Source organism: Emys orbicularis, chromosome 4 (assembly GCF_028017835.1).
Source record: "Emys orbicularis isolate rEmyOrb1 chromosome 4, rEmyOrb1.hap1, whole genome shotgun sequence".
In the NCBI taxonomy this organism is placed as follows: Eukaryota; Metazoa; Chordata; order Testudines; family Emydidae; genus Emys; species Emys orbicularis.
Window position 1 is genome coordinate 8981440 of NC_088686.1, and position 22934 is coordinate 9004373.

Below are 22934 nucleotides of genomic sequence, written 5' to 3' on the forward strand. Positions count from 1 at the left end.
GCCGGCCTCGATCAGGAGGCTACATTAGTGTCACATGAGCCGCCAAAAGCTGCCGACCGGCTAACACCTGCTTTTGCAGCTGTCTACAAATTATGCAACACGTTCACTCAAAACTCTGCTCTGCAGGTGGATACCATCGCCCGTCCATTTCAGACAAACTGCTGGGGCCACGAGCAGTTCCCCTGAGATGATCAAGAACGTGAATGGAACGCTGATGCATTATTGGTCTTCCCAGAAAATAAGAATTCTAACGAACGTTTGCAGCGGAGTAACCACAACCCTGACACGGAGAAGGATTCTAGCATAGAAAGGTCTCCCATTCAGATAGGAGTCCAAGAACCTTTCCTTCCCCTAACTTAGATTCGTGCCCGGATTCTACCTTCTTCCTCTGTTACAAACCATAAAGCAAAGGCCTGCTTTGTGTAACATGAACATCTACCCTTCCGCTAAGGGGTTATTTTGTGCAGCACCACGAAATACCCTTATTAATTTGTATTTATGTGCTTGGTGCTGTACAAGACATACAATACAGAGAGCCCCTGGAATCGCAACTTGCAATCAAAATAAGACTGAAATCTATCAGAGAGGAATTGGAACTGTGACTACAATCTTGACAGCTTTCTGTTTTACATACCTCAGGTAATCATACAATCCCCACCTAAGGACCACCTGGCACCTCACAATCTTGTAACCTATTTTTTCTACAAAACACCCCTGTGAGGCAGTGCTACTACCCCATTTTACAGGTGAGGAACTCAGGCACCGAGCGGCTACGTGACTTGCCCATGGTCACAAAGAAAATCTGTAGCAGGGCAGGGACTAGCACCCAGGGCTCCAAGTTAGTGCCCTCACCACTAGATGATCCTTCTTTGGTGATGAATTTTTGAACAAATCTGGGCCCAGCTCCTGCCCCCCCGACAGATTTTTGCCCCGATCCCTAAATGGACCCCTCAAGAATTGAACTCATAACCGGGGGTTTAGCAGGCCAATGCTCAAACCACTGAGCTATCCTTCCCCCTGTATAATGAATCCACCTCCGCGAGAGGTGGTAGTGACAAAACAATACAGAAATGAGGATTTCACAACCACAACGGTTGAGAAGTGGATTCTTGCCAGACAGGATACTATCCAACTAAGTTTTCTTTAACCATCTTAAGATCTGTCTTTATCTGGTGATAGTGGGTGCCATTAGGACAGGATGTGACTTCCTGCTTCTCGGCTAATGGCTGCTGCTTGGCTGCTCTTTTAATCTGGCTGCAGACGAAGGCCGTAGGCTTTAGCCTTTACAATATGGCTGCAGACAAAGGCCTTATCCTGGTGCCCTAATGTGTGCAGGTAACACAATGTGGGCGGGAGGAGCTCTCCCATCGACACAACGCTGTCTGCACGGGGGCATTAGGTCGGTAGAACTGTGTCGCGCTCGGTGGTGGATTTTTCACCCCCCTCAGCGACGTACTTATACTGATGTACGTTTATAGTGTAGACCTGGCCAGTAGCTCAGTGTCAGCAGCCATGAGCAGCCCTACACTAACGAGCCCGTGCCGTTATGCATTGATAAGGGAAGAAATGTCAGTTTTACGCGTCCAAGGGGATTGGTTAAAGAATAGCGAGGAAAACAATCGTGAAAAAAAGAACACCTTGAACTTCTACCGGGAAGTGCACTATGATAAAGCAATCAGATTAAACGTGAACCAATCGTGTCATGAATAAATACAACAACTAACCTCTTCTGCTGTCTTGAGGGCTATGTTAGACTGGAGAAGAACGTTCAGATGTACGGAGTCCCTTTCAAAATATAAATCAGATGTTAAATGGTGTCATGGATAAAGTAACATTCTCCCCTGAATACTGCCTAACTCCTGGGCACTGGTGCTTCTCTAGCAGCATAGGGGTGCTGTCAGCGTCTGACCCTCTAATCAAGGGGAGATAACAGGCTACCTTTGCCCACCCCCTCCTCAGCTGCGAGGCTGCTCAGCCGTAGCCCTGGATCTAGGCCAGTGTGTCTTGGCTATTTCTTTCAAAGTAAAGCAGAGAAGCGTGTGAATTCTAGCGGTGCCGTTTTGAAGGGCATGGGTTTCAAAAGTGGCATTGGCCTGACTCTGCTCCCACTGAAGTCAGAGGGAGTTTTACCACTGGATGCAGGGAGAGCAGAGTTAGACTAGCGGCTGCAGAGGCTGCCAGGAGCCCCGGAGGTAGTTCCAGCAGGCATCAGAGAGGAATCTGACGGATGACCAAAGCCAAACCCAGAAGTAAAGGCTCTGCACAAGCTGCCACAGTGCAACTTCTGAGAGGTCAGCAGTCAGGGCTTTTGCAAAGTGCGCGGCCATCACCCTGTTCCCCCTCCTCACAGAGTGCAAGCACATTGCCATGAGATGCCTGAGAGTTCAGAGTTACCAGGCTGCAAAAGCACAGGGTCTTCCAAGCGGCCCTTTGACAACCCAGCTCACTGATAATAGCATCACAAATAGCAAACCGATCCTACTTGGAGTTCTGTCATGCAGAGTGTACAGCACACACTCTGGGTTAGCATCCACAACTCCTGTCCCTTCCTGGGTTTTCCTTTACTCATAATTTAAGAACAAAACACAATCCTTTGTCTGAGCTTCTTCCCAAATTGGCCATTTCTCCTTCCTGTGTTACCACACAGCCCCTCTGACTTGGAGAGAGGCATAAACCCTTTTATACTCCTGGGCTGATGCTAATGAGGCCAGCCTGATCTGACTGCCAAGATGAGTCAGCAAAACAGCTCCACATGCAGGGACCAATAACTTGACAACTTGTCAAGGGTCCTGTTCTGTTCTCATTTACTTTTGTATAAGTCCAGTGTAATTCCACTGACTTCACTGGTTATTCTGAATCTATACCGGTATAACAGAACAGAACATGTAGCACTTGTTAGTCAGCCTGAATACAACACAAAGATATAAGTCACCTTCAAAAGAAGGATTGCTCATAGGAAACCATAATATTACTGAGCTTAAATACCTTGACAAGAGGGCAACTCCTGCTTTCCCCAGCAGCTGCCACGCAACAAACTCAGCAGTTCTCTTATCAACTTCATAGGTCTCCTTCTGACTGAGAATAAATACCAGTGGCAGACCGAGCTGTAGGTGGACAGTTGAAACCTTTTCTGGATCTTCAGCAACTTCAGTCTAGAGAAGAGATACAATTAAATGGTTAAATATCTTCACGGTGTATGTTAGTGATCACACATAGGTGATTAACAAGCTTAGATTTTAGATAAGTTATGCAAAGTAGATAATGAGATACTATTTTAGTTTATCCTAAATAAATAGGATTCAATCACCCCAAAACCAACATCTGGAACATTTCCATCTGAATACGCCCATTAGGGTTGATATTTAAATGGAGGAGCATCTTGTGCATTGAAATGCTGGCAATTTAGGCAGAAACGTTCATAGATTTTAAGACCAAAAGAGACCACTGTGATCATCTAATCTGACCTCCTGCATAACCCAGGCTATGGGTTCTTCCTTCACTTGATTGCTGCTTTAAGTCCAAGCGGCGTGGTTAAACTGGAGCAGATCTTTTGGGAAAAACATCCAATCCAGATTTTAAAATTGCCGGTGATGGAGAATCCACCACACCCCTAGGTCGGTTGCTCCAATGGTTAATTACCCTCACTATTAAAACACTGCACCTTATTATCTGTGACCATTGTCCCCCAGCACCCTAATCCCTATGGTGGCTTAGAAAATCCCACCAGGAATGCGCAGTACGACCTGGATTCTTTTTCCCTCCCTGTTTTCATCACGCTGCTGCAGCTAGCACATGACCACTGATTTTCTGCATGACAGACCCAGGCATGACTGATCTTCTGCATGACCGTGCCAGGGCACAGAACGCCCCCAACGAAGGGTGTCCCATGCCTCCTGGGGGGTCTCGTTCTGACCCGTTTCCCCACATCTAGCTCAGGGGAGGGGATCTAAAGCTGCGGTTGCACTGGCCCAGGCACCTTGCAGCCACAGAGGTTTGGGGCAGTCTCTGCTGGTGTGAACCCATGGAAGTCAATTTACACAGCCAGAGCATCTGCCCTTGAACGTCTGCAGGGACATAAACACCCTCTGCAGAGCTCTGAGGCAGGCTCCTGAGTTCTCTCTCTCCCCTGCCCCTCTGGAGGGTACAATACCCTCTGCAGGGCTCCCAACCAACACACTAAAGCCCAGGGATCCAACCCAGGCCCCACTGAAATCAATGGGAGTTTTGCCATTGACTTCAGTGGGGTCAAGATTTACACCCCAGGCCTTGCGCATGGAGTTGCTCTGGGCTACCTGCCCCAGCTGCAGGCTAGCCTCGGGTGCTTTCATGCAGTGCAGATGATGGCGAGTATCATTTAAACCCATACCACAATGGGTGCTGCCATCAGTTTGAGATACGTGTGGATGTTCAGCGTGGCCAGTGATTGCACCATGGGAGTCCTCCTACACGGCTGGGTCAGATCCGGGACCCGCTGACAATGGCAGAAGAAGAGTCGAGCAGACAATACATCAGAATCTTCATGGCTAGAGGAGAAAAACAATAAACTGAGATTGTGTTTGTCACAGCGCCGGGTACATGCCCCCATGTCTCCTCTCAGTGATCCAGCCAGGGCAGCCATTCTTGGCTTCCAGCTCCCCTGCCGCGGCCTTTCTGGGTGGAGACGGGTGTTTCTCTCCCTTCTGACCAGGGTATGTCCAGGCTGCACAGTCCCTTGCCTTCCCTGTATATTTCCCAGCAGAGACGGGCTGCCCAAGCACACCTGCTGGCTTTCCTTTCAGAGATGGGTAAGAGGTGTCATTGCTACAGTGACACGGTCCCGCACAGCACTGCCGATCCGAGCCTGCTGTATTCGCAAGGTACAAAGCATTCCAGAGAAACCACGTTAAAAATCAATAAAAGAGTCTACATGCCTGCTAATAAGCTTATCGGGGCTCACCCCAACCCGAATCTGGGCTCCGGCAGGAGCAGTCCTTCAGCCCCCCACCCCAGGGCCATTCCTTGTGGTTTCAGGTTCATCACAGCTTCAGCTCAGAACAAGCACCCAGGCTTACAGGCCCAGTCTTTCCCTTCCCTAAGGATTGGGGCCCTCCGGGGACCAGGGTCCTGTTCCTTTGCTGGATCAGAAAGAAGGCCCTGAGCCAGTTTAAAACCAGGCCATTTATCCAAAAATCCTCTTTGTCTATTGATCCCTGGAGAATCCACTTTGAACTAGTATAGGCACACCTCCCCAGGGGGTGGCTTCACAGGGCTGACAACCGGAGGAATTACGTTAGTCTCCAACTTATACTAGGGAAGGTACATACAGCTCCACAATAACACATACACAGTGGCGTTGTTAATATACTGGAGTCCAAAGATATTAACCCTAATTCAATAAGGTTTGCCTTAATTCGTTAAAGTTTATCTTAATTCCATGAGGTCTGTGCAGGATATGGCAGGACGTTGTCAGTCTGCCACAGAGTTCACTACTGTCTCTATTCAAGGGACACCATCATAGGACCTAACCACATCAGCCACGCCATCAGGGGCTCATTCACCTGCACATCTACCAATGTGATACATGCCATCATGTGCCAGCAATGCCCCTCCGCCATGTACATTGGCCAAACCAGACAGTCTCTACGCAAAAGAATAAATGGACACAAATCAGACATCAAGAATTGTAACATTCAAAAACCAGTAGGAGAGCACTTCAGTCTCCCTGGACACTCAATAACAGACTTAAAAGTGGCCATTCTTCAACCAAAAAGCTTCAGAAACAGACTTCAACGAGAAACTGCAGAACTGGAATTAATTTGCAAACTTGACACCATCAAATTAGGGCTGAATAAAGACTGGGAGTGGCTGGATCACTACACAAAATAATTTTCCCTCTGTTGATACTCACACCTGCTTGTCAACTGTTGGAAATGGGCCACATCCACCATGATTGAATTGGCCTCGTTAGCACTGACCCCCCACTTGGTAAGGCAACTCCCATCTTTTCATGTGTTGTATATTTATACCTGCTACTGTATTTTCCACTCCATGCATCTGATGAAGTGGATTCTAGCTCACAGAAGCTTATGCCCAAATAAATTTGTTAGTCTCTAAGGTGCCACAAGGACTCCTCATTGTTTTTACTGTATTTAAGACATCCCAAAATTATTATTATTGTTTGTATTACTGTAATCCCTACGAATCCTTATCACGGACCAGGACCCCATTGGGTTAGGTGCTGTACATACACAGACCAAACACAGTACCTGCCCCAAGGACATTACAATCTAAGCGTAAGACAAGAGTCAGCTGATAGATACAGGAGTACCGGAAACAATGATGAGAAATACCGGTCAACACACAGACCAAGAGCCTAACTGTGGTCAGGGTTTTTGTAGGCGTCACGGCAAAGGAGAGTTTTGAGAAGGGATCTGGAGGCTAAGGGGGTGGCTTTGTGGATGCTCCCAAGTGTGTGGGGCGGCGTGGCAGAAAACACGAAGGCGGTTGTTTGAAAATTTGACAAGCGAAGGAGCGAGGCTGGCATGACGGCTGAGCAGAGATGAGCATCGACAGCTCCACAGAGAATGAGAGATGAGGGCTAGGGTGGGCAGAGACCATGAAGGGCCCTGAAAGCGAAGACAAGCTTGTGTTTGATGCAACAGAGAAAGGAGAGCCAAAATCTGCAACAAGATTTTAAAGTTAGCAAGAACAGACAACGCTCAAATTCAAAGGTAATCCGGTGGGTGTTCAAGACTCTGGGGTCTATTCGACCAATCCTAGCATTAAGATGCAGTATTGTGCCAAAATAGTTTTTAAAACCTATGCATATTACCAAATTACCCTCTACCAGAGTCAAATGGCCTCGCTCCATTGAAGTCAGAGCTGGGTAGCTGGCCCCATTGATTTCAATGGTGGTGGAAGTCAGACTTTGAGGTTATTTCATTCTTTCTCATAATGAAAAATGCCATGGGATCTACTCTGTTATTGGCTACAATAGGAATCCTCATGTGAGAAAGGATTACTCACAGGAGTAAGGGTTTATAGGGCTGGGCTCATGGTGTTTTACATCTGACAACTTGGGATTCATTAATTACATTTGCAACCCTGTATGAACAATTTCTTGGCCTTTAAACTAAAATCAAAAGTAGCTTCAGTTTAGGAAAGGCAGCGTTGCCTAGCAGATAGAGCATTAGCCTAGGACTCAGGAGACCTGGGTTCTTTCCTGTCTCTGTTGCTGGGTGACCTTGGGCAAGTCACTTCCCTACTCTGTTCCTCAGTTTCCCCATCTGTAAAATTGGGCTAATGACATTGGCCTCCTTTGCAAAGCGCTTTAAGATCTACTGATGACAAGCGCTATAGGACAGCTAAATATAAGTTTTATTCTATTAATAGTTAGTTCCTGCTCTTGCAGCAGGATGGATTCATTGGGCTGGATGCTTACTTGGTAATAATTGGTGTAGTGCCTCTGACACCCATGGAGCTACTCTGGTTTACACCAGCTGCGGATCCTGTTCTCATAATAGATGTTCTTCTTTAACTACTACACGTCTAGGCTCCTATGTCAATGTTCTAAAAAAACTGCAACCATGCCACCTAGTGGACAGCCAGATAACTCGATCAAAGATAATGTTTCCTCATTAGCATGTCATGCTTTACGCTATTGCAATGTGGAAAGCAAAAGTTGCCCTATTTAGCAAAGTCAATCCTCACTTTAGGATATGACGAGAATGATTTTCTTTGTTAGACATTGGCTGGTGAAAGGGTAAACATAAGTGTCCTTTGGCAGACATGTCTGATGAAAGCTCATAGATCCATAGAGTCCAAGGCCAGACGGGATCATTGTCACCATGTGGTCTGATCTCCTGTACCACACAGGCCAGAGAACTTCCCAAACTAATTCCTAGAACAGAACTTTTAGAAAAAACATCCAATCTTGATTTTAAAATTGTCACTGATGGAAAATCTACTACGACCCATGGTAAATTGTTCCAATGGTTAATTACTCTCACCATTAATGTGCGCTTTATTTCCAGTCTGAATTTGTCTAGCTTCAATTTCCAGCCATTGGATCATGTTAGACTTTTGTCTGCTAGACTAAAGAGCCCATTATTAAACATTTCTTCCCCATGTAGGAACTCCTAGACTGTAATCAAGTCACCTCTTAACTTTCTCTTTGTTAGCTAACTAGATTGAGCTCTGTGAGTCTATCGCCACAAGGCAGGTTTTCTAATCCTTTAATCATTCTTGTGGCTCTTCTCCTGGAGGGATAGCTCAATGGTTTGAGCATTAGCCTGCTAAACCAAGGGTTATGAGTTCAATCCCTGAGGGGGCCATTTAGGGATCTAGGGCAAAAATCTCTCTGGGGATTGGTCCTGCTTTGAGCAGCAGGTTGGACTAGATGACCTCCTGAGGTCCCTTCCTACCCTGATATTCTATGAACTCTGTCAAATGTATTTAATTCCAGCTATTCCTTTATAGTCACCCACCCAGCTATTCCTTTATAGTCACCCACCCAAGTCTAGGCAATATCATTGGCATGGAAAGGCAGGGGGGGAAAGTTAACGGGGAGCCAAGAAATGACGCAATGATCTGAATCCCAAACCTTTCCAGGGAGTTTTTCAAATGTCAAGTCTCTGTGTTCACAAGTGAGGACAAGACAATAATTGTGGAACGTGGAAGCCAATCAAAGTGTTCACCTGAGCACTCCACATAAGCATGTGAACATAAGGGGTTGCATCTTGGGAAAATGCAAGCAATAGCAAAACTCCCATTTACTTCAACGGGACCAGGATCCAGTTGACACTCTCCTTCCCTTCACTTCTCCTGCACAACCTCATGCTGGAGATCTCCTAGTCTCCTTGACGTTAAGGGCAGAAGATCGTTATGATCATCCACTCTGACGTCCTGCATAAGCCAGGCCATAGAATGTCGCCTAGGGATTCCTGCACTAGAGGGAACTAACTGTCCTCAAGCCCAATAAACGGTGGTTGAACTGGAGCATCCATTGGATGGGCCAAAGCCACAACACCACTCTCTAAAGGGAACCCGTTAAGTACTGACGTCTCTGCACCCTGCCTCAGAATAGTGTTCGAGTGTGGCCATCACTTGACTTCCATGGTGCCTTACACTCATGTCCCTTGACTTCAGTGGAACCAGGCTTGGCCCAAAAGAAATAGCTTGTCTAGATTCCAGTTTTCAACCTTTAATAAGTGGGCGGTTTGGTCCAGTGGCTAGGGCCTGAGTTTAGCAGCTGGGAGACCGAGGGTCAGTTCCCTGCTTGACCACAGAGTGCCCATGTTGCTTGGGGCAAGTTGCTGTGTGCCTTGTTCATTGTGCCTCAAATAGGGATACTAGCATTGTTGTTGTGAGGTGCTCAGACCCTATAACCCTCAAGGTCACAGAAATGCCTAAAAAACATAAACCAACCTGTGTGATATTCCCATCCAGTCTAACCTGGGTGAGGTTTTTCGGAGTGAGCCAGACGCTGATTCCCTGTGTTTTCCAACACCCACAGACGTACTATATTGTCGTCAAACTTTGGGCCAGATCCTCAGCGGGTGTAAACTGGTTCTGCTCCAGTGAAATCAAGGTTGCTGCACTAATTCACACCAGCAGAGGACTGAGCGCCGTACGTCCCTCTGCAATAGCTGAGGGCCCTGCTGAGCCAGGAGTCCCCCCCAAAGAGCTGTTGGCGTCATGAGCACCTACACTCCCTGTCTCTTTATGCTGCAGCTGGTGGACTAACAGGGCAGCTTTACTCTGAAAGGTGACAGCAGGCCTGCTGCATTCAAAAGTGCTGTATTTTGCCCAAGTCCTCCTGGGGGGAGGTGCCACAGAGCTGTCCCTCCCTCCCTTCCCCACCAGATCTGCAAGTCTGTGCTCTCAAAAGCAGAGGGGCACGACTGGTTGAGTGCCGTTCTTGCAACTGCATTAACTTGCAGCCAAATCAAGGGGCTCCCATCAGAGCCCACCTCAGTGTGACTGAAAAGTCTTGTGAATTGTCCCGAAAATGAATCTCTCTCAATTTGTAGCTTGAATGTTTCAAACAATAAGCAGAAGGGTGGGAGAGGGTCACTGAGAGGGGACCTGGCCTGGAGGAGAATCTCCCCCTGTCCAGCCAAACTAGCACTGACTGCGGATTGTTTGCATCACACAGTCCAGTCCAGCCAAGCTCAAGCTGGATTCCCTTTCAAAGAAGCAAAACTAAGGGAAACCCACTGACACTGCACCAGCTGAGATCGAGAGCAGCTCCTCAGGCTCCGGGGCCCCACGAGGAGGAAGACAGGCAGCATTCCTGACTCCGTTTTGTCAGGGTGGCCGTGTATTTCATTGCTGATCCGGGATCGGCGGCACAAGTCACTTTTGGAAACCTTTGCAAGTTTCCATGTGACGCAAAGGAATGTGTGGCATTAGCCGTGCTTTGGGAGAGTCCCATGGTGCCACTGATATCTATAGCATATCACTAAGAAACATCGAAAAGGGACCAGAGGTGATACCCTGGCCCCACCAAAATCAATGGAAAACTCCCACTGACTTCAGGATTTCACCCCATGGTTTTTAAAGCTGGAAAGCTCAGTAGAATCCACGCGTCAGAGGGATACCGAGCTTCAGTGGGGCAGGGCGGCCCCAGTTGCCAATTTTCCGTGTTAAACCATCCCTGGGGCCGCTGAGTAAAAGACAGCCTTGTGTCTAAGGCTCTGGCCTGGAACTCAGGAGAGCTGGGTGCAAGTCCCAGCTCTGCCACAGCCTGCCTGTGTAATCCTAGGCCAGTCACATCATCTCTCCATGCCTTCCTCCCCAGTCTGTGAAGCGGGGACGATACTTCCCCCACCTCATGGTGAGACTGAATTCATTGATGTATGTGACTCTCCAGTAATAGGAGCCACGTCGGCACGTAGACAGAAATTGTGCCAGCCTAACGAGTACTGGGAAAATAGGTTCTGATCCCGCTGACATCAACAGAAGCCGAGGTGGCTCAATGCCTCTCAGAATCGGGTGCACAGAGTGGTCTGATCTTCCACCCAGAAACATCAGCTTCCTCACTTTAGTGCTCTGTCCCTCCCTGCTCAGCCCCAGAATCCTGACCTCTGGTTCTGTGTGTGACTGACAGAGCCACCAGCTCTCCCTGGTCTGACTTTTCAGGGGTTGCTTAACGTTGTAAATGTGGAGGGTTAAAACATCCAGGATGAGAGATGGGCACCACAGCCAGTTGAGGAGGAAAAGACACAAGTCCTGAAGAACAAAGCTTGGCCCTCAGACCCCGGGATAGCTGCAGGCCTGGCAGTCAGAAAAACCAGCTCTTCACTGGTAAAGTGACTGCATTTGCTAGGGAGATCAGTGAGAAGCTGCCAGTGTGCCATCCCAGATGGTTTTTACAGTCTTTGGAGCACAGCTGCATTTTCAGTTCAACGTTAGGGCAAAGGCTTGTGCTAGTTCTACTGAAACTAACCTGGTTCACCCGCGTCTGCTGCTCCAACCGCAAACAAACAGATTCTGCCACATTTACTGCAAAGAGTTCTCTCCTCCGCGAGTAGTCTCGTTCATTTCAACGGGGCTATTTATGGAGCACTCAGAACCTGGGTCTGCACTTCTTCCCACCTGGGACTGTGACCAAACCAAACCAACAGCATAAGCAGTTCAGATGAGTCCCTTTCTCCGACCGTTATACCCACCCAATGTCCTTCGCCAGCGCCGCTTCTGTGGTTAAAACAAACTGGTGGGCAGTACCATATACAAAAGCAGCTTCCATTACTGCTCTGTGCTCTAAAAAAAAAAAAAAAAACGGGTTCCAGTTAATACATTCTTAGCCCACTCCCTCACCCACGCTAAATAGTACGGCCCAGATTTTCGGAATCGGCATAAAAAAAAATATATGCCTCACTAATTGGCATGCATTTCAGTATACTCTGCATGGTGAAATGGATCTTTCTTTTAAAAAGAAACCAAGATGTTTGGAGATCTGGGTCAGAAACTCAGTTCTGCACTATCTTATCAAAAAACTGAAAAAGCTCCTGAAGGGATATTAAGATGGAAGGTTGATTTTAGTACCTGGCGTTCCAATAGCTGGCACATAGGCAAAGACGACATTTGATCTTCCCTTCAGAGAATTTTCTAGATTCTGAAGCTCCACCAGCGTTGTAATATATTTAACTTCGTTAAAGAGAAGGGCACTGAGAAGACATAAAAATCTCATTTACAGCATTCTTCAAAAGAAACCAGAAAATTTTCACCCACAACTGCAGGCACAGACCAGAGCAGGTGCACCTCTGGCTACCTGCCTCATGAAGTAGCAGATGCAACTGCTCCGATTTGCCCCGAAATAGTCCCCCAGGATGTACCGAGTTCATGTTTATGCAAAGCGTCAGGCAACAAGCGAAAAAACAAAGCAAATGATTTCACACAGATGAATGTTCGCTCTACTTACAACAAGGTATTGGCTACAATGGCATTCACGTCGAACAGGGCATCTGTGGGGAATTCTCTGAGCAATACGTTACCTCTGGGAAAGAGAACAACCAACCAAGTCATAAATCAACATAGAGGTTATTTATCCATGTAGCTGTATTTCCTAGTTCCTGATTCTTTTTGCAGATTCTAAGTCCAGACAGGATCATTCTGATCATGCAGTCTGACCTCCAGCATAACAGGCCGTAGAATTCCTGCACTGAGCTCAATGCCTTTGGTTGAACTAGTGCATTTATCTTTTAGACAGACATCGCCCAAAATGCTCATCTGAGAGGAGACAAGAGACTCCTCTTAAATGGGACAGGTCAGTTAAAAGGAAAGCGTTTGTGCAAGGGATATGAACGTCTATGGGAGTTGGGCACCTAACTCACTTAGGTGCTTTTGGTGGTGTCTTCAATCTAACAAGCCTGCAAGAGATCCAGAATGAATCCTGTATTAGCCCACTTTGCATTAACTTCAGTGCACTTTGGATCAGATCCTTTGTCAGGTAGGGAGACTGATCAGTGGTGAGCAAATGTAACCCATGCTTACTCTGAGTGGTGCTCTGTCCCCCTCTAGTGGTGGCTGGGCCACATAAGGTAGAGCTGACTGGGAATTTTTCATCAGTGTTTTTCAACTGAAAATCCAATTTTCACAAAATATTTTTGCCAAATATTTTCAGTTTTTCACCAGGAAAATCTAAATGAAATATTTCATTTTTGATCAGGTCAACAGCTCCTGAGCCATGCAGTGCCTCGTGGGAGTTGTAATTTGGGTGCCTCAGCCCCCATTCTCCTCCATGGGCCAGGCTCCCTGGCTGGACTACATTTCCCATGATGCATCATGGTCTGACCTCTGGCTGAACCTCTACAGTGCATCAAGGGAGTCACATAACCATGGTGCATGCAGTCATATAACCATGGGAGATGCAGTCCATTTTTTTCCCCCCGTAATGAAATCTTGCAGTCTAGCAGACTCTCGTCTCTGTTCCTTGTAACTTCAGCCTCCTGGTTTGTTAAAAAGAAACAAAAAAGTGTTCACTTACATGCCAGTTCTTGGTATAAAATGACCGCAGTTGCCTTGTATAAGTATTTGCTTCCTCCAGAATAACACCAAGCAACTTATCTCTAACAAAGTCAAGAAAATCACACTAAATTCACCCAGGCACCTCTTGTAAGGTCTAACCCATTCCTTCCATTCCCATCCAGTACTATTACAGGGCAGTGATCTATCTAGGGATACCTAAACCTACCTGGGCATGGGGACGGAGGGGGTAGACCAGATGACCTCTTGAGGTCCCTTCCAGCCCTACATTTCTAGGACTCTATAAGAGCGACTTGTGGTATCCATTCCAGCTATTCACCTAAGCCACAATTTTAAATTGAATTTTCCATACTGATTCATCATTGAAAGATAAAGGTTCCTCCCTGTACTTCCTGGATAATCTGAGAGGCTTCTAGGACTGGCAGACAGCTTGTCTGCTACTGATGGTCCTGATCTAAAATGGAGGTCTTTGCACTAGTTTCAAAGGATCACTGTGGAAAGTGTCTCCTTCAGTGCTACATCCTTCTAGCACCGGACATGTCAGCTTGCTGACATGGTTTCCTTAAAACCTTGCAACAGAGAACCTTTCAAAAACAATCCACAGTATTTTATTTAGTCACTAGCATGCAATAAAACTCCATTCACCTGAACAGGTATGCTTTCATTAAGGCATTTTCTTTCCCACAATATCTTGATACATCTTCTTTGAGACAATTAACCTGAGTATTTAAAACAAGTCGTTATAAATCTTGACGCACAGACAGATACCTACAAATATATAAAGTTGGAAGCATTTTATGGTCCAACTGTATGAAAGAGAACTTTTAAAACCTACTGTATAGGCAAAAATGCAATTAAGTGATAATGTGAATGGGATCCAGTGTTACGATTAAGATTTTACAAGCACAAAAGTCAGGAAATTCCAAGTCATGGTTCTCAAACAAACATAATTTAGCTACCTTCATTCAGTTTCACCCAGTTACTCCTATAGTAAGCCCAAACTATGTTTGATAGCAATGTGCTAATTTGCATAGGATAACATTTATGTCTTAACAGAAAAGGCCGAGGAAAATTTCTTTATACTTCTCCTCAAAATATTTGGACTGAAAGCAAGCATGTGAAATTTCAGCCAAAAGGTCATCTTTTAGAAAGCTGAACCTGCCTCGGGATAAGGATTAAAGGTTCAGTTGGTTGCAAAATGGTGGTTTTTCCCCCCACAGTAAATGTAGATTTTTTTCAGACAAAATCTGAATATTGAAAATATTACTATTTAGAAATGCTGCCATAGTGCCTCCCATTGTCCTCTGTAGGCAGGGCTCAGACTACATCGCCCATGATGCACCATGACCTCCCCTACTAAAGATGGGAGGGGATGCATCATGGGAGTCCCTGGCCACGATCCATGCAGGGAGACCCCTGCACTCACATGGAACCCAACGGAGCTTAATGGAGTTCCATGCAAGCCGGGGGTTTGCCAGCAGAGAGCCAACTCTGAGAGCAGAGAGCCCCCAGAGAGCAGGGTCGGACAGATGACAACAACACCTTCTCGACTAGCTGCTTAGCATTGGTAGTGCTGCAGTTTAGAGATGACTGCTGTGAACACATTAATACATCTGTTCCGCTGACAGTGACAACATAACCACCTGTACGGAGAACTGTCCCGTGTGCCCATGTGATCAGAATTACAGCCCCACCAGAGAACAGCCGCGTTATTGAGGAGTCTACATTTCTCAGCTAGGAAAACAAATGACATGTTCATTTACCTTCACCACTGAAATCCCATAATCCTGAAGAGCTCCGACCGAGTTCTCTAGCTGTTCCAGAAACAGACGGACACCTGGAGAAACTGAAACACCAATAAGAGCTGGTTTCTCTAGATCTCTGGTCCTCTTGAGTATCAGGTAGAGTAGCTAGAACAAAACCTAATGTCACCTAATCTCTCTGGAGCAGACTGAGTTACCCTGACTCGCACTGAGTAGTAGCTTGCTCCACAAGTCTCCCCACTGATTTCAGCAGGGCTACTAGTCAACACAGAAACGGGTATGACAAGCTGGCCTTATTTGCCTCAGTTTCCCATTTTACAGAGAGGGGCAATGTTACTTCCTGTTTCCCCAAGGAAGCACTTTTGGAGAGAAATACAACCCCCTTTTGGCAAGCTAGTCCACAGAAGGAGTTCCTTACGCGCACACAGAGCTCCGATGAAGGCAACGGGGATCTGACAAAGACACAGAGATCTGCCCAGGCTGCTCAACCTGCGGGATGGGTGCCTCCAACAGGAACAACAATAGGAAAGCGCTCACCTCCTCACATTTCTATGATCATCGGGAATATGCCGAGGGGTTGGCAAATTCCTGCTCTAAGAGATGTTCTTTCAAACTATTTAGGGTTTCAAGTTTTCCAAGAACTGTGACCATCTGATTTTCACCATTACCAAAGAGCCTTTTCCACAGCCACAATGTTATTCGCTCTCACAAGCACATGAGACTTTCCCCTCAAGTTGCTTATTTCTCCTGCGAAGCCAGGATAATGAAAACACATACATTTAAAATACATACCATCTCGACTAAAATAAACCAGGGATGCTCTTCCCGGCTGCAAGCTACTGACATACTCCTGGGGGCTCAGCTCTAGCAGTGTATTTGCATTTCTTGCCGCAGCCATGTAATAAGTACATAACAGGAGGAAAGAGAAGCAAGAAACCCATCCATTCATTTGGGGGAGCATGATTTCATCAGTTAAAGTCACTGCAGAAGCCACATCTGGAAAAAAAAAAAAAATTGTCTGCTGTTTACATAGATTTCCAGATCTGTGACTGTAATTTACAAATGTGACAAGGCCAATAAACACCAGTGATTAAAATGCGAGTTTATCTAACTATAAAAATAGCAGATGAATTCAGTTACAGCAAAGCTAATGTTGATTACAATTGCAGGCCATTCCTGTTTCTTATTAATTATATTTGCAACCCTCTTTGGCTGTGGTTTGGGGCTGGGGATTTTTTTGTTTGTTTTTGTTTTGGTTTGGTTTTTTGAGATGGTTAGAGAAAGTCAAGTATCCAGAAATGAAAACAGTGCCCACCTACACACAGATCTTTCAATGCACAACTCTCCCCACCCCCCCACCTCAAGTAACTGATTAGGATCAAAGTAGCTTCACACACTCTACTGATCATGACTTGCATGAATAAAGAGCTTCCCAAAAGGCCTGATTAGCCACTTCTTTACTCCAGTTTTACGCCAGTTCTACTAGAGTGAAATCAGGGTAACGCAAGGGCCAACCAAGCCTTTTTACTGTGCACAAATTGGTTAAGAAAAGAGCAGACACATGAGATGTTTATTGCATTTCCCCCTCATCCATGCACAGAAGGTGAAATTCACACCCCCTTCTCCTTGCGACAAAGCTGGAGTGGGGACCTCTATGAAACTTTGGGAGTTGGAGCTAGCCTCCAACTTTTTTGCGCAGGATGTAGGGCAGCCCTGCAGTTGCAACTGCCATCCCTGGACCGGCACAGGGGCCAGAGCTGCAGCAGGATCTGTGTTGGCTCTCCCTCTCCTCCCCTCCACGCTCCTTGGTGAGGAGCTGGCACAGAGCCCCCTGAATCTCAATGGGTGCTCTCTCCAGGGCTGCCCAACCCCCACACGCTAGCAACACTGCAACTTGGCTCTGTTGGGGAGCCTTCCACAGACCCTTGGCCTTCGGGTGACCTTGACACAGCAAAAATCATGCATCCAGTTCATTAAACCTCCCAAAGCTAAGGAGTGCTGTTCTTCTATCCAGAAGCAACACAAATAACAAGGTGCCTTTGCAAGAGTATTGCAGGATTAGAAAATGTCACCCGTATTTGATTCTTCTGTGTAATGTTGGTTTGCAATAGATGACTCAGCCACTAGATGTCACTGTTTGCTGTATAGTGTTCCAAACAAGGTGTGGTCCCTGGTGAACAAGGGAGACAAAGCTGGGATTCAAGCTGCATAGAAGCCCCTTTGTTTTGCACTATAGCTGCAGATGATTTCTTTACTCAACACCTCCTGTTTAAGACAGACCATGAAACCGCATACTGTGACATCTTGTGCTCCCAGCTATTAGGGTTGCCAATTTTGGTTGGACGCATTCCTGGAGGTTTCATCGCATGACATAATCTTTAATTAAAGATTAATCTTTGAATCCTGGAGACTCCAGAACAATCTGGAAGGCTGGCAACCCTAACTAACTGAGGCTGTTATAGCAGTAGTACTCAAAAACAAACACAAAATCCTGCCACCCTCCAACAGCAGACATAGTTAATTGTGGATAGACATAGTTTTTGTGGATACAGACTAACACGGCTATCCCCTGATAGTTAGCAAAGAGACAGAGACCTAATCTTCAGGATCTCCCTCTGTGTTCAATACTCTGCCTTTCCTGCTCTCTGCAAGGAAAACAGGACACTTTAAAATACAAGTACACACAAATTCCACTTTATAGTAAGTATGCTTGGAAGGATTAGATATTTATCGGTAAACGTCAGTAAACACTGATTGCACTGTACACATACTAACCAATGAAAATATATTTCCTTCTATAATAATCTAAATGTACAGGCAGGAGAAATAAGGAAAATGCTGTTTGAGAACTTAGAGTCAAAATTCAGTGATTTAGACTTTCAAATTAGCTTGTTACAAAGAGACTAGCAAATGAACAGTAAAAACAGGTATGATTTGTTAAATGAAGGATATTTCCTTTGTATAGTTTGATACGTGATATTGACAATTTATGTCAACGGTTTATAAAGCCTTAACTCTTTGAATCACAATGTCTAATTAATTGTCTGACCCCTCCCCAGCATTTCATACAACTGTGAAAATGTAAATTGATACAAAGAGAAAAAAAATGCTTAAAAATATGTCGATATTATCCATCAAAATGATAAAAATCTAATTCTGCCAAGATGAATAGTAAGCAACACTATCACCACATGCCATTTTGTCTGTCCGCTCCTTGTTGAGTGATGCTTAACATCCAGGGGCATAAAAAGTACTCCTGGGGAAATTCTGCACCAAAAAATTTAAAATTCTGTGCACAATATTTTAAAATTCTGCATATTTTATTTGTCAAAATAACACTATATAATCATGCCAGTTTCAATTATTTCGGTAATTTATTTCAAAATACCTGTCAGCAAGTATGTCTGTAACAGTACAGACAAAAAAATTCCCCCAGGAGTAGAGAGTTAAAAAAAGCCCTATGACAACCCAGTTCCTGTTTCTCTGCCCACTCCTCCCCAGAGCCCAAGGATCCAGAGGGAGAAACAGACTGATGCTGGGTCCCGGGCTTGTAGGGAGTTTCCTGCACATCCCTTCCTTCCTTCAGGGCCTGCGGGGAACTGCTGCTGCTGGGAACCCTCCAGCTCCCTCCCTCTCTCCCCGGCAGTGTCTTCTATTTGTGAGCTTGGACTCTGCTGGGTCCAGCGGCTCCTAGTGGCAGTCAGCAGCTCTGCAGCCCATTTCTGTATGGGGGGTAAAGGAAATTCTGCATGCACAACATTAATTTCTGCACAAATTCTGCATTGCGCAGTGGCGCAGAATTCCCACAGGAGTAAAAAAGAATGCAGTCTCCACCAACTACTTAAACTTGTCTCCTAAAAACAGACATTGTTTTAAATACTGCCTGAAAAACACAGGCTGCAGTTTTAAACGTGTTCCAACATTTTTTTCAAATTAGTAAAATTCTTTATTATTATTTCTGTCACTGTGGCGCCTAGAGAAGCAGCTATGAAGAACACAGAGTCTGACCCAAAACCCCCTGCAATCAACAGAAGGATTTCTACTGGCCTCCATGGGCTTTGAATCAGGCCTTAATAAAGTACAGAGACAGCGGCTCTGGAAAACCCTTAGACAGAGCAGAGGAATTTCATTCTCATTTGAATAACAGGAGTACTTGTGGCACCTTAGAGACAAGTACTCCTGTTATTTTTGCGGATACAGACTAACACGGCTGCTACTCTGAAATTCTCATTTGAGAGGCTCTGATGATCTCCGCCCTGTTGGTAAAGTAACTGGAATTGACTTTGCTCTGCTGTCTTGTTTGTTCCCCTGCATCAGGGACGGCTTGTTGATCAGGAAGAGCATTTGCAAGGCGGCATCATTGTTTGGTCGTGGGGAAAAGAGAGCAGCGTCCTTCTCTCCGTGGTGTGGAGGAAGCAGAGTGTGACAGATCAGGGGCTCCACCAGCCAGGGCACTACGGGAGCCACCCAGGGGAGACATTACATGCTTAAAGTTTTATATCTAGAAGATTTTAAGTGTTTGAAGTTTTTAAGACGTTTACAAGACCCCATCCTCTCAACCTCCCAATGCTCTTTCCCTGTTATGTCCAGTCCCGTCGTCCCACGCACTGCTTGGCCACGTCTACTGTGGTCCTGCACACCCGACCCTGGGTCCCTACGCACCCTCAGTAATGACCAGCCTTTCCAGGCCTGCCTGTGGCTTGGCAAGATCTCCCTGTCACCTGTTCTCTGCCTCTCCTCATGCTCCCCAGTAGCTGGCATCTCCTTAAGGCCCTCGGCCTTCTTCCAAGAATCCCTCCATCTCCCCCATTATTCTTCCCTCCTCTCTATCCCTCCTCCAGCCAACTGCTAGATCCCACCCACATTGCTCCCACACACATGCTCTCTATGCCTCCCCAGACCCCTTCATCCCCTTCCATGTCCCCCAGGCCCACTCTCCTTTTCCCACATTTCACACACCCTGCCCCCTTTCAATGTGTTGGTAACTGGACCCGGAGACCCCGCCCCCGCTCAGTCTCTTCCCCCAAGGCCCCGCCCCCAACACACACGCCTCTCCCCCCATCCCGGTCGCTCCCTGGATCGTCTCCACCTCCCCCTCCCACCCACCCCCTCAACTGGGCTCCTCTGCTCCGGGGCCCGGACGGGAGCTGCTGCAGTCTGACAAGGAGCCAACTTGCAGGGAGAAGGCAGCCCCGGCTGAGCAGGGGCTGGGGTGGGTTAGTGACCCAGCTAACCGGGCTTTTGGGGTCCGGTCAGTACATCTGACTGGACAATTAGAGGTCCCCTTTTCAACTGGACTTTCCCGTCGAAAACTGGGCACCTGGCAACCCTATGCCCACAGGGTCTCCTGCATCGCCCTCCATGGCCCACCAGTGTCCTGGGTCCCCCTCCATGTTCCCCTTCTGCAGATCCAAGATCAGACAGCGCAACTCCATGCTAATGATCGATGTGCCCCTCACCCCCAGTCCACCACCCTTCCAATCACCTCCCACTCCCTCCATGCCCTCCTTCTGGACTCCTGCCCCCTGGATCCGCCCCTGCTTACCTTCCCCCTCTCCATGCCCCCCATCACTGGCTCACTCCAGCAGCAACTGCAGCAAAGGCGGGAGTCAGCAGAAGGTCAGTTTAAATTATAAATGTTTACATTCTTTCTACTGTAAATAGTGCTCTCTGTGCACATCAAACCAGCTCTTTATAACTTGGGAATTCCCCAAATACCCCCTTCCTTCCCCCCTCCCCCTCCAAAATCAACTCAAAGGCACTTCTCCCCCAGCAAAGCCAATAAAACAAACATGGAGGCTGGACACCAAACCCTTCTAGAGACAGGATGCGTCCCCCCCACCCCAAAAAAGAAACAATTAGGGCATTTTCCAATGACAGAGACACTTTTGAAACACCGTAACTTCCAAATCTCTCTGAATTTCACCAAACTTCCCAAAAATTCCCATCCCAGGGATGAATCATAGAATCATAGAATATCAGGGTTGGAAGGGACCTCAGGAGGTCATCTAGTCCAACCCCCACTGGGTGTGGAGATGTGGCAGGTGGAATTTGGGGGGGGGGCTCGGTTTATTTTTGAGAAAGCTGAGGGGTGGAGGGGAGTATTTTAAAAAGTCAGATTTACAGGGAGAATCTAAGTTCAGCTTTACCTGTGGGTCAATTCCTGCTGCTTCGTAATGAAGTATCCTGAAAGGAGGCCTAGAAGTAAATAGGAGTGTGAGTGAATAGGGAAATAGACACCAAGCCTTATTCTCCACAGTCTTGCACCTTGCATCATCATTTTCACCTGTGCAAGATGCGTGTATTATTATTAATTATTATTATTTAATTCCCGCAGCTCCCAGGAGCCCCAATCATGGACCAGAATGCCATTGTGCTAGGAATAAACAATTATATCATGTTCCTTTGTAATCTGGTAGCATTTCACATCCACTCAGCAGTAGTATTAATCATCAACCAGGGTGCAAGGCACTGGAGAATCAACCCACACGGCCAAAGCAAGAGCTAACTAGATTCTAAGTCTTGTCCACTAACTTAGCCATTAGTGCCCGGCAATCAAGGTAGTGGCACCAGTGCTGATTCCTTAATTAACACAAAAAGAACAGGAGTACTTGTGGCACCTTAGAGACTAACAAATTTATCTGAGCATAAGCTTTCGTGGGCTACAGCCCACTTCATCAGATGCATGTAGTGGAAAATACAGTAGGTATATAGTGTGTATGGTAACACCCATTGTTTCATGTTCTCTGTGTATATATATATCTTCCTACTGTATTTTCCACTACATGCATCCGATGAAGTGGGCTGTAGCCCATGAAAGGTTATGCTCAAATAAATTTGTTAGTCTCTAAGGTGCCACAAGTACTCCTGTTCTTTTTGCGGATACAGACTAACAGGGCTGCTACTCTGAAATCTGTCATTAATTTACACAGTTTGCCTTTATGCAGTGTAGTTGTAGCCCTGTTGGTGGCAGGATATTACAAAGACAAGGTGGGTGAGGTAAGATCTTTTATTGGACCAACTTCAGCTGATGAGAGAGACACAAGCTTTCTAGCCACAGAGCTCTTTGTCAGGTCTGGGAAAGGAATTCCCAGCCTCACAGCAAAATGCAGGGTGGAACAGATGGTTTAGGGTAAGTAGTTAGCACATATTGTAAGGGACCATTCAGGGTAGAGTGGCCCGTTAACACCTCTGCAGTCATAGGACAAGAGGGGTCAGTGGGTTACAGATGGCTGTAACAAGCCATAAATCCAGTGTTCTAGAACAAAAGTTGGTCCAATAAAAAATATTACTTCGCCCACCTTGTCTCTATAGTTTGCCTTTGTCCAGCCTGAGGGATCAGCACCAGTTTGGCTGCATGGATTGCTGAGTCAACGCTATTCCCAAATGGCCGCTTGTGCCTCTCCGCCCCCTCCCCCGAGACCCCCTTGGCCGCTGCTTGCTCCTCTCCCCCACTCCCACAGGCCCCCTCGCCCACCACTCGTGCCTCTCCCCCCCCCCCAGGCCCTCTCACCCACCACTCATGCCTCTCCATCCCCTCCCCTGAGGTGGAGAGGAGCGAGCGGCAGGCAGGGGGGCCTTGGGGGAAGAGGCAGAGTGGGGGCCGACGAGGTGCAACGTGGGCAGAGCCCCGGGGGAAGAAGCCGAACGGGAGTGGGGCCTCAGGGCAGAGCGGGGGCGGAGCATGGGCGGGGCCAGGGTCCA

At 46.8% G+C, this 22934-nt stretch overlaps 1 protein-coding gene across 1 annotated transcript in view; it reads right to left on the reverse strand.

The window, feature by feature from the left end:
* The window catches only part of TXNDC16 (thioredoxin domain containing 16), a 73015-nt gene that overhangs the window by 40011 nt on the left and 10070 nt on the right, over positions 1 to 22934 (reverse strand). The window contains exons 2-11 of the mRNA XM_065402319.1: positions 21380 to 21428; positions 16023 to 16226; positions 15231 to 15313; positions 14113 to 14186; positions 12404 to 12478; positions 12028 to 12149; positions 11652 to 11742; positions 4367 to 4523; positions 2986 to 3152; positions 1725 to 1785 (exon numbers count right to left, since the gene is read on the reverse strand). Of these exons, the coding sequence (XP_065258391.1) occupies positions 1725 to 1785; positions 2986 to 3152; positions 4367 to 4523; positions 11652 to 11742; positions 12028 to 12149; positions 12404 to 12478; positions 14113 to 14186; positions 15231 to 15313; positions 16023 to 16191 (999 nt within the window). The 5' untranslated portion in view covers positions 16192 to 16226; positions 21380 to 21428. The remainder of the gene's footprint in view (positions 1 to 1724; positions 1786 to 2985; positions 3153 to 4366; positions 4524 to 11651; positions 11743 to 12027; positions 12150 to 12403; positions 12479 to 14112; positions 14187 to 15230; positions 15314 to 16022; positions 16227 to 21379; positions 21429 to 22934) is intronic.